Source organism: Cetorhinus maximus, chromosome 10 (assembly GCF_964194155.1).
Source record: "Cetorhinus maximus chromosome 10, sCetMax3.hap1.1, whole genome shotgun sequence".
Classification (NCBI taxonomy): Eukaryota; Metazoa; Chordata; class Chondrichthyes; order Lamniformes; family Cetorhinidae; genus Cetorhinus; species Cetorhinus maximus.
Genome location: NC_135888.1, coordinates 77,091,845 through 77,105,438, shown reverse-complemented (window position 1 = coordinate 77,105,438; position 13,594 = coordinate 77,091,845). Strand labels below are relative to the sequence as shown.

Sequence of the window (13,594 nt, the reverse complement as noted above, 5' to 3'; positions counted from 1 at the left end):
TAGTCTTAGAATGCCTTTAATAAAATAATATCTCCCACTATTTAGCAATTTTAATTTCAGCTGGAGTTGTTTATGAAATGTATTAATGCTGTCCAAAATTTGAAACAACCATGAACTCTAGAAGTACATAATTATATTTCTCAAAAAAGTCAGTAAACATTGTTTACGTCTTTCTTCCACATACATCATGTGCCGTGAAGATAATAAGATCATAAGAAATATGAGCAGGAGTAAGCCTTCCGACCTCTCAAGCCTGCTCTGCCTTTCAATAAGATCATAGCTGTTCTGATTCTAGCCTTAATGCCACTTCATGCCTGACCCCCATAACCCTTGATTCCCTAGTAGATCAAAAAATTGTCTAAATTAGACTTAATTATATTCAATGCTGCTCTTTGGGGAAGGGAATTCCAAAAACTAATGACCTTCAGAGAAGAAATTCCTCGTCATCTCTGTCATAGATGTGAGCCCCCCGGTTCTGGATTCTCCAATGAGAAGCGAATCTCTCAGCATTTACCCTGACAAACCCCCTCACAATCTTATATTTTAATAACATAACCTTTCATTCTTCTAAACTTCAAAGAATATAGGCCCAATCTGCTCAACTTTTCCTCATAAGACAACTCCTTTATCCCAGGAACCAGCCTAGAGAGCCTTCTGAACTGCTTCCAGTGCAAGTATATCCTTCCGTAAGTAAAGAGACCAAAACTGTGCATAATACTCTTAAGCATGGTCTCACCAATGTCCTGTATAGTTGTAGAAATACTTTCCTACTTTTGTATTCTATCCCCTTTGCAATAAAGTCCAACATTCCATTTGCCTTCCTAATTACTTGCTGCCTCTGCATACAATCTTGCAATTCAGGTACAAAGTCACCTAGATACCTCTGTACTGCAGCATTCTGCATTCTCTCTATCCTTTTTAATGCTTCCTGCCAAAGTGGACAACCTCACATTTTCCCACATTATACTCCATCTGCCAAATTTTTGCCTGCTCACTTAACTTAGCCACAACCCTTGGCAGACTCTTTGTATCTCCTCACAACTTGCTTTCCTAACTATCTTTATATTGTTAGCAAATTTGGCTACATTACAGTCAGTCCGTTCATCCAAGTCATTAATAAAGATCGTAAATAGTTGAGGCCCTAGCACTGACCCCTGTCACACTCCGCTAGTTACAGTTTGTCAAGTTGAAAATGACCCATTTATCCCAACTCTGTTTCCTGTTAGTCAAATCGCTATCCACATTAATATATCAATCCAATCTTATATGTGATAGTACTATCCTCTTTTGTTGTCTCATTTTCCTATCCATAATATTGTTGGTAGTTCTTTCTGACTGATGTGATCATGGCCCCTTCATTTTATCTAATGCCTCAGAAGTTTGAAAGAGAGTAGTACTTTCATATGTGAATGTTAAAAGGCCTACAGTGTTACAGAACTAGAGATATTTGTAAATCAGCCCATGTGTATGTATTCTGCAGAGCTGAGGCTTTAGGCTTTTCAATTTCCAACAAATACTTAACTCTTTGGAAGTATATTACCATTTGCTACCAAATTATAGTTCTTTCTTTTGCAAGGTTGGGATCATTGTATATGAGCAGTTTTCACTGCTGGGGGAAGCTTTAAATTGGAATATACTTCACTTCTACAGCAAAGACTCTTGGAATAATTCCCGAATCTACACCGAACATTTTTTATGTTCACTCCCTTCAACATATGACTGCAATTGTGGCACTTCTATTTATTTTAAGAACAAATAACGGCTTTGGAGGCCTTAAAAGGAAATGTTTTTTTTTTAATTCATTCATGGGATGTGGGCCTCGCTGGCTGGGCCAGCATTAATTGCCCATCCCTAATTGCCCTTGAGTAGGTGATGGTGAACTGCCTTCTTGAACCGCTGCAGTCCATGTGGTGTAGGTACATCCACAATGCTGTTAGGGAGGGCGTTCCAGGATTTTGACCCATAGGAACACCGATATATTTCCAAGTCAGGATAATGAATGGCTTGGAGGAGAACTTCCAGGTGGTGGTGTTCCCATATACCTACTGCCCTTGTCCTTCTAGATGGTACTATCTAAGGAAGCTTGGTGAGCTTCTGCAGTGCCAATCAAGCGGGCTGTTTTGTCCTGGATGGTATCAAGCTTCTTGAGTGTTGTTGGAGTTGCAGTCATCCAGGCAAGTGGAGAGTATTCCATCACATTCCTGACCTGTGCCTTGTAGATAGTGGACAGGCTTTGGGGAGTCAGGAGATGGGTTACTCACTGCAAGATTTCTAGCCTCTGACCTGCTTTTGTAGCCACAGTTTTATATGGCTAACCCAGTTCAATATCTGGTCAACAGTATGTTGATAGTGGGGGAATTCAGCGATGGTAATGCCACTGAACGTCAAGGGAGGATGGTTAGATTCTCTCTTGCTGGAGATGGTCATTGCCTGGCACTTGTGTGGCACAAATGTTACGTGCCACTTGTCAGCCCAAGCCTAGATATTGTCCAAGTCTTACTGGATTTGGACATCGACTGCTTCAGTATCTGAGGAGTCGCAATTGGTGAAAAGTAGTGAAAGAAGCAGTGATGCTAAAATATTAGACGAAAAACAAAAGGGGATATGAGATTTGGAAACTTAAAATCAAACCTTAATTATCCTAAATTCTGTATAGTCCAGTTAGTGTACAGTGGCTCCAACAACACTCAACAAGCTTGACACCATCCAGGACAAAGCATCCCATTTAATTGGCATCCCATCCACAAACGTTCATTCCCTCCACCACCGACGCACAGTGGGCAATGGGTGCAACAGATTACTTGCTTGAACATCATTAAGCAGCTTACCAACACTATTTATCCCAGCTTGTATCCAGCAATGAAGAAAATCAGGCCCCAACTCATCACTCCTTAAAGAGTTACAACGAACGTGACATTAAAGTATATATGCGTACTACATACAAAATGTGCCAGATTTACAGCTGTCAACCTCAAAGGTTGGGGAGTCTAGGACCAGGGACACAATTTCAAAATAAGGGGAAAGCCCCATAGGACTGCAATGGGAATAATTTTTTTTTACTCGGAAGTGTAGGGGATGGTGGTGTGTGTCAGCTTCACCTCTGACTTCTGAGTGGTCCAAATTGCTCCCATTCCCTGGGTTCTAGACCTTGGACTTATTTGGGGGTTGTGACAAAGTGCAGCAGACAACTGGTTTTGGTGCAAGAGAAAAAATACTGGGTTTATTGAAGTCACAAATGAATTTATAACACTAGGATTACACTGAGATTATACAGACCTACAAAGTACACTTAGTTAAGAATGGGGAACACATGGCATAACAAGGGAAAATCATGCTACTAATCCCCTTACCCTTGTCCCACCCCCAAAACTTAACTAAATTGAAATAGGAGAGGTCAGGAATCATGCTCACCAACCAGGGTTCCTTGACAGTTCGAAATCCAGTCAGGTAAGCCGGTTGCAGTTTTGGGGTACGCTCTTTGTGTCCTCTGGGGCCTGCCGTCCCCACGTGGTCCTGGTCTGTGGAATCCAGCCTGGTTGTCTTCGGTTGAGCCTGCCACCCCATGCCCCTCGCTGTGATGTTGCCTGCGGGCCTGCAAAGCTCCAGATCTCCTCCCTCCGCTTGGCTCAGCTACCTCCCCTGTTTAAACTCTGCTTCAACCGCTCCAAAACTGCTCACCCCTCTCCTTCGTAACTGGTGGCCCAGTTATACTGTTTTTTTCGAATTTCTTATCTCAATCCAAATCAAGGTTAGTTCTTTGTCTGATTTTGGTGGACTTCTTCAGGTGATTGTTGTCTCGTTTTTAATGGGCTCGCATGATGTTTATCGTTGTCTTCCTGTCCCTGTAACTAGTGTTGAACTGAAAGCCATTGTGTATGTGGAGTATTGATAGGTTCGCATAATTGCATTGATTGTTGCCTTCCTACCTTAGTAGTTAGTAGCGATTATTTACACAAGATTTTGATGGGCTTTAGTTTCGTGTAAGATGATGTCTTTCTCTGGGTTGATTGTTTTAAAGGGAAGAATGCATATTCTGTCTCCTCTCGTCAGGTTTCAGGTAACAATGCACACTGCACTCAACAAGCCCGGGCATGTCCAGTCCCAGGCCTTCATGGACCTAACCTCCTGTCTGCAGGGTTCTACACTTAACTCAGCAGTTGGGTCCTCTGCTATAAAAGTCCAAAAGTCATATCCTTGTTGATGATATGAAAAATGTGGGAATTTTGAGAATCCTTCAGAGGGCTGTGAATCTTTGGAATTTTCTACCCCAAAGAGCTGTGGAAGCTCAGTCAATGAGTATGTTTAAAGCAGAGATTGACCGATTTCTAAATACCAGTGACATAAAGGGACATGGGGATAGTGTGGGGAAAAGGTATTGAAGTAGCTGATCAGCCATGATCGTATTAAATGGCAGAACAGGCTCGATGGACTGAATGGCTTACTGTTGCTCCTATGTCCTGCAGCTGAGATGATTGGCATCCATTGATGTCCACCATCTTTGTTTGTGCCAGGTTTGAATTCAGCCACTACAGAGTTTTCCCTGATTCCCATTGGCTTTAGTTTTACTAGGACTTCTTGGTGCGCACTTGGTAAGCTCTTCTACACTTCTTATTGAGCCGGAGGTTTGATCATCTTATGATCTTTCATGACAACAAAATGAATTCACCAAGTTTCTTATTGAAATCAATTTGGTACATTTAATGCATGCTTAAAGACAAAGGGAATAGAAGGGTATGGGGCAAGGTGGAAAGGGGTGATTGGAGTAAGGAGGATGTTTGTTGTGCCAAGTAGCCTGTTTCTGTGATGTAGAGTTTATATAATTCTGTGGTTTGTCTTTTATTCCCTCCAGATTGGTTACATTCATGAAATATATATGCTCCCTTTATTCATTATACCCAACATATAGCAGATGAAATGAAAAATTCGACCAGGAAAGCTAACAGAATACTTATACGTATAAATCTGATTCCACCTGATTTATGACTGAAGCTGTCATTCATTTTGAATGTCTTTCTTTTTTTCTAATACAAGTTTGGCTTTTTTTAGGTGAAAACAGCATCCCAAGCAGAAGAACAATTTGTAAAAATGAGAAGAGACTTGCACAAACATCAGCATCCAATAGGGAGCGGAATCGTCTCAGATCTGTAAATGATAAAAAGGTATTTCTTCTACATTTGTTACCCTGGAATTGGGGATGCAAATGTGCAACATGCTTGGCTCCTGGAGACAGATTGCTCAATTGGCCTGAGGGAATTAGAAAGCTATACTAAGGGGTTGCTGAAGAGAGATTACAGTTAGAAGACTAAATAAATAGGAGTGGAGAGCCTAAGAGAGAGAAGCATTAATGTAGTTTTAAGATGGAGTTACAAAAAGATAGAACACACAATGTAATTTCCAAGATGGGAGTAACATAGCTTCAACAAAAACTATGGGCAGAATTTTGCTGTCGGCAAGCAGGGGGCGGGGCCCGCTCACCGACATGTAAAATGACGTGGGATGACGTCGGGCGGAACCCTCAACGTCACCTCGCCCCATTTAAATTTTCAGGAAGACGGGGGCGCAGCAAAATCAGCTGCAGGCCCACCGACCTGTCAGTGGTCACTTGAGGCCATTGACAGGATCATTTAACCAATTAAAGGACCTGCGCATCCAACCTTAAGGTTGGTGGGTCGGCCAGGAGTCCCAGCAGCAAATAGAGAATATATGAAACCTCATCCAGCGACGGGATGAGGTTTCATGTAGGGTTTTAAAAATTGTAATAAAGTTGTTCTGTAAATTATGAACACGTCCCAACTCATGTGACATTGTATGGGATTTTTCTTTTCTCTATTTTTAATAGTTTTAAAAGTTGAAGCGATCTCCCTGAGGCTGCACTTGGCCTCAGGCAGATGTGTGCTCTTTCGTGCGCATGCGCGAAAGACTGTACTCTCGATTTTAGGGATTCCCCCTCCCACCCGCACAGGGAGCGCATAGCGCTTCCCAGCGGACGTCACACTGGGTGGGCATTAATTGACCCGCCCACGTAAAATGGCGGTGCAGCCCACTTCGCTGGCAGCGATCGGCTCCGTGCCCACCGGTGATTGGGTCGAGCCCGCCCGACAGGCAGAAAATTCTGCCCCATGAGAAGAGAGCAGTAATTTTTAGGTGCAATTTTGAAACAGGCGGCGGGGTGACATACATGGGAGCATTAGTGGAATCCCTGGCACAGATGACAAGAAGTATGGTAGTAGAGTTATCTTTAAGCAGTCAGTAATGGATAGAGCACAAAACTCATATTAAAGTATTAGCAACAGATGGAACTTATTACCCATATCATTTCCAAGATGCTAACGGGTGCAAAAGCAACAATGTAATTTACAATCAAAAGACACCAGCGTCAAAATTCAATAATTTAAGTAGAAATTGATTAATTTTGATTGATTAATATTGTGAGTCTGCAATGGAATAATTGGTTATGAAGAATTATAAAACAAAGTAATTTCTTTATTTAATAGGACTAGATCTTGAGTATTGCCAAAAAAAACATGCTGTCGAAGCTTTTCATCTTGCACTCATCGGGCAGAATTTTCTGCCTGTCGGGCGGTGGGGGAGCTGATCCCCACCAGAGAAGCAGGCCCCGCCGCCATTTTAAGTGGGCGGGCCAATTAAGGCCCACCCAGCATGACGTCCGCTGGGAAGCGCTATGCGCTTCCTGTGCAGGCGGGGGATGATTCCCCAAAAGCGAGAGTGCAGGAAACAGATTGCTGACAATTTAAAAAACTTTAAAAATAGAAAAATAAAAAAATCCTTAACATGTCCGCCTCATGTGACAATGTCACACGAGATGGGACATGTTAATAAATTTCACAAAAACTTTAATAAACTTTTTTAAACCCTACATGAAACATCATCCCACCGGTGAATGAGGTTTCATGTTTTTTCAGAAGCCCGTTGGGGCTCCTGGCTTGCCCACCAACCCAAGGTTGGACGGGCATGTCCTCTAATTGGTTTAATTATCCTATCAATGGCCTCAATTGGCCAGTGACAGGTCGGCGGGCGGACAGCTAATCTTGCTGTGCCCCCGCCTTCCTGAAGATTTAAATGGGGCGGGATGACGTTGGGGGGAACCCCCAACGTCATCCCGCGTCATTTTCGCGTCGGCGAGCGGGCCCTGCCCCTTGCTCACCGACGGAAAAATTCAGCCCATCAGGACAGCTGCAAGAAGGCTAGTTCAAAGGGAACAACAATTTATACTACACTGATTGGTCAAGTTGTTGCCATGGCGAATGCTATGGAGAATGCACCAGGGAACTTTTGTTCCCCATGCTTTTGTTTAACTCAAAAAAAGGCACAATGCCTGGACATATTCCTTTTGCCTACAGAGGACAGATCCTTGCCTTTCTGTATATGCAGCCTCTTGCAAGGGTAAGTAAATTAAACAAAGCAAGAGGAATATGTTCAGGCAGTGCCCCTTTTTTTGACTTAAACAAAAGCATGGGCAACAACAGTTCGCAGGTGTTGTCTCCATGGCACACCTCGACCATATCAGGGACCCTTTTCTCATGTAGTATAAATTGCTGTGCCCTTTGAAATTTGCCATTCTTGCATCTGTCCTGATGAGTACAAGCTTTGACAGCATGTCTCTTTTTTCAGCAATACTCAAGTTCTATACTACCAAGTGACTATGGAGCTAGATCTTCTGTGACATGGCTTACAGGTGATTTAAGACCTGAAGCACCGTTGTAATATCTAGCTATTAATCTAGTCTATAACATGGAAAGAAAGGAAACTTTAAAAAAGGGGGAAAAAGACACAATAAATGCTATGGAACTTTAGTTAAAAGAGCAGGAAGGCTAAACAATTGCATAACAGCTTTCTGTAATAAAAGCATACTGGAAACAATGAAGTCATAAAGAAGCAGCAGTTATTCTTTAATTCTAAAAAAAAAGAATAATCGGGGAAATGAGAAAGTAGCGCAATCTGTTCTGTTTGAAAAAAACAACTCGGTAGAGTTGTACCCTACTCAGTAAGTGACAGGAAAAATAAAAATCAGAGAACCTTTAAGTGAGCACAGAAGCTGTAGAACATGGAATACACTAAGGATGAAAGAATTAGTGGCAGAGAGCATGACAATGGTGAGGAGGAAAACGATTGGTAGTTAATGCATGGTAAAGATGTATGAAAGATTAGAGGATCTAACTGTTGAAGAGAGTTAAGAAATGAGAGCAAACATATTAGTGGGATGTGATGCAAACAAGAGAGAGAGTTGGGATGAATATTAAAGAGAGAATAGTGAGGGAAAATAAATATGAGGTTTTTTTTATATTAAAGCATATATTACGGAGGGTGATAAATCTTGGTTACTGTATGTGAGAATTTGGTTGGGCAGTTTATAGGTGTGTAAGAGGTCAGGAAGGGTTTTCTGGCATATGGGAAAAAAATCACACTTTGGAGAGATTGCAGAAGAAAGTTGGGATTAGACATCTTTTTATTAAGAGAGGCTGCAAAAGCTGGGAATGCTTACATGGGAGAAAGGCCGAGACACAATTAACCAGTATGTTTAACACAATCATACATTCTACAATCACTGGGTATAGCCTGAAATTTTAAAAGAAAACTGGTTCAAGATTTAACTATTTGAAGGGTGCTGAATGTATGGAATGACTTTCTAAAAAAGTCAGTGGGGAATATTTAGTTGAAAAAATGTAAGAAAGTTTGATAGATGCCTTGACAAAAATCTAATACCGAATGAGAGGTTTTGCAGTGTATGATTTTCCTGGACCACCATGATCTGACCTAGTCCTGTACATTCCCATGTTCTTATGAGAAAATTAGAGAGGGGTCACATGATTCAAGAGTAATGAGAGTAGCATTCTATGGTCTGAGTAGAAAGTAGGGATGTGCTACAGGCCATGGCACTCATGGGAAGATGGTACCTGGTGTTGCATTTTGGAGTAGTAGAGTTGCTTTCAAATACTGTGAACAAGATTATGCACTGTGAAAACTGGGTTGTGGCAGTAATATGGATGCTGGGGATTGGTTGTAATATGGAGAAAGGGTAGGGATCCCATGGTATAGATAAACTACGAGGGGTGTAGTAACAGAAGGGCACTGTAATTTCATAGTGGGGTGAGTGCTGAACTTTGGGAGGAGTCGGGTCCTGTGATATAAGGGGCCTGGTACAATGGTTTCAGTGTGTGGCAGGGCTGAGAAGAGGGATTACATGGGAATAAAAGTAGAAAAAGTTCCTCGGATTTAGGACCAGGAAGCAATGTTAATGAGTGAGAGCACAATGAAAGAAAGAGGGGAAGCTTGGGTCTTTGGGGTGAGGAGCCTTGGGTATAGGAGCAGCATAAGAAGTATATTCAATGAGAATTGGGTAGGGTAGCACAAGTGATAATGTTCCTTGAATAGTAATCCAGAGGCCTGGACTATTGATCTAGAGTCACAAGTCAAATCCCACCATAACAGCTGGGGAATTTAAATTCTATTAGTTGAGTAAATGAGGAATAAAAAGTTAGTATCTGTAATGGTAAACATGAAGCTATTGGATCGTCATAAAAGCCCGTCTGGTTCACGATTGTCCAGGGAAGAAAATCTACTGCCGTTACCCAGTCTGGCCAATATGCAACACCAGATCCACAGAAATATGTCCTCTGAAATGGTCTAGCAAGCCATTCAGTTGTGTCAAGCAGCTACAAATGTTGGAGCCCCTTTAATGATTCTGATAAGACAAGGAGCTAAGAGGTGGCAGTATTAAGAATCTGAATAGTATTGAGAGTATAACGAGAGTATAGAATAGTATGAGATAGTATAGAGGGGGGGTGGGGGGCAGCCTGGAGAACCTGGGCTGAGAATGTGGTCCCTTTGGGATCATTACCTCTTTATTTCACAGTGATGCATCAGCTAATGTTTTTCCCTCTCTATGGCCAAATCCTTCTCCTACTCCAGGATAATCCTGGAGGTTAAGTACAATGCACAACACCTTTACTTACATCTAGCTACTTGCTCAAACCCTGTTCTTGATAGCACTGTCGATAACACCTTTCATCACTTCAATGAGAGTAAACTGATGGTTCAGTTTGTGGCCCAGATTAGATTTGTCCTTTATTTTATGTACAGGACATATCTCAGCAATTTTCCACATTGTCAGATAGATTACAGAGTTGTAACTGTACTGGAATAACTTGGCTGGGAACATAGCTGATTCTGGTGCATGTCTTCAGTACCGCAGCCAGGATGTTGTTAGCATTCAAAGCCTTAGCTGTATCCAGTGCCTTCAGCCATTTCCTGATATCACATGAAGTGAATTGAATTGTATGTAGACCAGCATCAGTAATGCTGGGGACCTCAGGAGGAGGCAAAGATGGATTCTTCTCTCCCTACTTCCAGCTGTATCCTGTGGCTGGTAATGTCAGGAGATGCGCCCGTAGTATCAATGAATAATAACCGTGCATTATTGTGCAAGATTGGCTATTTCATGCATGTAGATGTAGACTACTAAACATACTTATTCCACATTATTGGCCTCCGCATATGAGTGCATTACAATAATGAGCAACCTCCATATTATTTTTAAAACTACTACCAAATCTTGCTTTTCTGTTACGTTGAATGACTATTTTTCCCTACCTGTCAGTGCTGTAATGCATTTCAGGCTTTAAAACAGCCGATTCTGTCAATAGAAATCTAAATGTTTTAGTTTGTGCACTGCCACTGGGATCAAGAAAGCATTTAACTATTTTTTTTACCAGCGTTAACTCTCCATGTTTATCCTTAAAAAGAAAAATTCCAAATTGATTGTTTCCATGTCCTTTGGTGATAAGCTTCCAAAAAGGACAAGGCATTCATTTAATTGTAATGTGTACCATAGAGAGATTTCTGTTTGGATTATAATCAAACACATAATGATCCTTTGTTACCTCAGGAATTGAAACAAACTATGTTTTGCGCCAAAATTGTTGTCATTCTACCATTTGTAAATGAGAAGTAAAAAAGTCACTTAATTGTTCCTTTTTATATTTTTTATGGTCATCATCCTATACAATCATATAGAATGATACTCAGCCAGACTCTGCTGATGAAAACGACTTAGATATATTTTTATCAACATCAAGGAAGTCACAAGTGGAGCGTGGTGGAGGGGCTGCAAAGAAAGAAAATGTCTGTCAGGTATGTTATGTGAAGTTGCTGGTAGTGCTGTGCACTGTGTTAGTCATAGCACAGTTGATGGCTCTCATGTGTATGATTGAGAAAGTTGTGTGTTTCAGTTCCACTTTAGAGACTTGAGCACAAGAACCTAGGCTGACACTCCAGTACAGTTCTGAGGGAGTGCTGCACTTGTTGGAGGTGCCATCTTTAGGATGAGACGTTAAACTGAGGCCCTAATCAGCGCTCTCAGGCGAACTTAACAGATCCTGTGACACCATTTCAAAGAACAACTGTGCTATTTTCTAATCTAATGGACCAGCTAACAAAATCACAGTAATGTTCCCCTTTGAAAAGTGTGATCTCTGAGACTGTGATTTTAATACAGTAATGAAAAACGTTAATCATGACTATCTTACAGTAAAGATACTTTAATGCTACTTGGGCAGTTAATGAGTAATGGAAGTCTGTTTATGCAGCTGTGTATTTTTTGCTAAAAAGGGTTGAAAAGCAGATGAAAAGAAAAACTTAATTTAACTATAAATGTTATTGTTGCCCTCTTGCATAAATCAGTTTGACATTGTAAGTAGATATCCTCTACCAATGGCATGCATGTTACAGCTCACAACCAGCAAGTTAGTACTCTCAACTGTTCTCTGCCATCATGTTGCCATGAAAAACTAACAGAAACTGGCACTGAGACCATAGTGAATACAACAACAGGCACATTTGGCACTGCTGCAGGGCCATTAGAAGTTGGTTGACGATATGGATATTTGCATAGCCAACTGGTGAGCTGCAGGGGCCTTCTGCACCCCTGCAGCTCACCAGTTGGCTATGCAAATATCCATTCTGTAAACTAGGCAAGTACTAAATTGTAAGGTGTAACCAAGATAAAGTCAATCTGCATGTATCCAAGATAAAATCAATCAGCAAGTACCAAATGCTGGAGAAAAACATTAAACATGTGCACTACTTGCAGTGTAAAACAATGAAATAAGTTCACTTTTAACCTACCTTGTAGTATGTTGTATTTCTAATGTGTAGAATAAAGTAAATGTCAGGTGTCTGAAAAACTTTGAGATCGCCCTTTAACAGTGGCGGCTAGAAAGAGTTTCCAATCAGGAAATGTGATTAGATTTTTTATTTTTTTACCTCTTTCTCCCTACACATGAAACACTGAGGGTAATGTTGTGCTGCTTCTCACCTAGCAAAGATTGGTAGATTCAGAACAACCTCGGACTTTTAGCTAATAAAAATGTCAACTTCTTTCATTTTATAAATTTTCATCCCCTTAGGCCCAGATTTCTTTCTCCTGGGTCTGGTGCAGAGAGACAGAAGAATCCATGGCTCTGAGAACCTAACCTCTAAAAACATCTGCCCAATATTTGGTCGGGGGTGGGGGGACGTAGGGTGGTGTGGCAGGCTAGAGTAGGAGTCAGGGCAAGCTGCCCCGCCCAGCTGAAGTTGTGATTGGTCGGAGGCAGGCCTGGTACAGGCCCATCTGAGAGGTAGGTCATCAATGGTGAAGTCCTTGTGCCTCAGAGGATACATCATTGCCTTGTCAGGTGAGTGCCCAACTGTTAGCTGACCCTGGAACAGATGTCCCATCATGGGCTTTCCCTATGGGGAAATTGTCATTGTTGCTGCTTAATCAGAGTGTACTCTACTGAGCCATTGAAAACATGTAGTGGATTCACAAGACACTGCAGTCATATAATTAGCTGCCAAGACCCAGCGGGTGGATGAATGATGAACACGGCCATGCTCCTTATCCTATCTACTTGACCTCTTGCCACCTATCCATCAGTAAGTGCCCATACTGTTGAGCCTTGACCAGGTTCCTCATAGCTACACACTATCACGGCATGACAGTGTCACTAAGAGGGAGGAAACGAGTTGGGCTGTCAGTGGCCGTGGAGCACAACATGCTACAGCAGACTCAACATACATAGCACCAAGCATTTGCACAGAACCAGTTTCTCCACCACACCTTATCAATCATCACTGGGTCCGTGACTATGATTTTAAACTTAAATAAGGGCAATTATGAGGGCATGAAAGCAGAGCTGGCTGAAGTGAATTGGCAAATTACATTAAGGGATAGGTCAATAGAGATGCAGTGGTAAACATTTAAGGTGATATTTCAGAATAGATACATTCCAATGAGTAAGAAAAAGTCTAAGGGATGGACGTACCATCTGTGGTTAACTAGAAAGGTTAAAGTTAGTATCAAACTTAAAGAAAAAGTATATAATTGTGCAAAGATAGGTGGAAGGCCAGAAGATTGGACAGAATATAAGGAACAGCAAAGGATGTCTAAAAGGTTAATAAGGAGGGAAAAATTAGCGTACGAGAGAAAACTAGCCAGAAATATAAAAACAGATAGTAAGAGTTTCTATAAATATTTTAAAAAGGAACGAGTTAACAAAGTGAGCGTTGGCCCTATAGGAAGTGAGTCTGGAGA

General features: G+C 41.5%; 1 protein-coding gene across 1 annotated transcript in view; it reads left to right on the top strand.

Moving 5' to 3' along the window:
• Positions 1 to 13,594, top strand: part of LOC144685771 (uncharacterized) — a 219,738-nt gene that overhangs the window by 126,441 nt on the left and 79,703 nt on the right. Inside the window, exons 14-15 of the mRNA XM_078550630.1 lie at positions 5,047 to 5,159; positions 11,035 to 11,151. Coding sequence (XP_078406756.1) covers positions 5,047 to 5,159; positions 11,035 to 11,151 — 230 coding nt within the window. The remainder of the gene's footprint in view (positions 1 to 5,046; positions 5,160 to 11,034; positions 11,152 to 13,594) is intronic.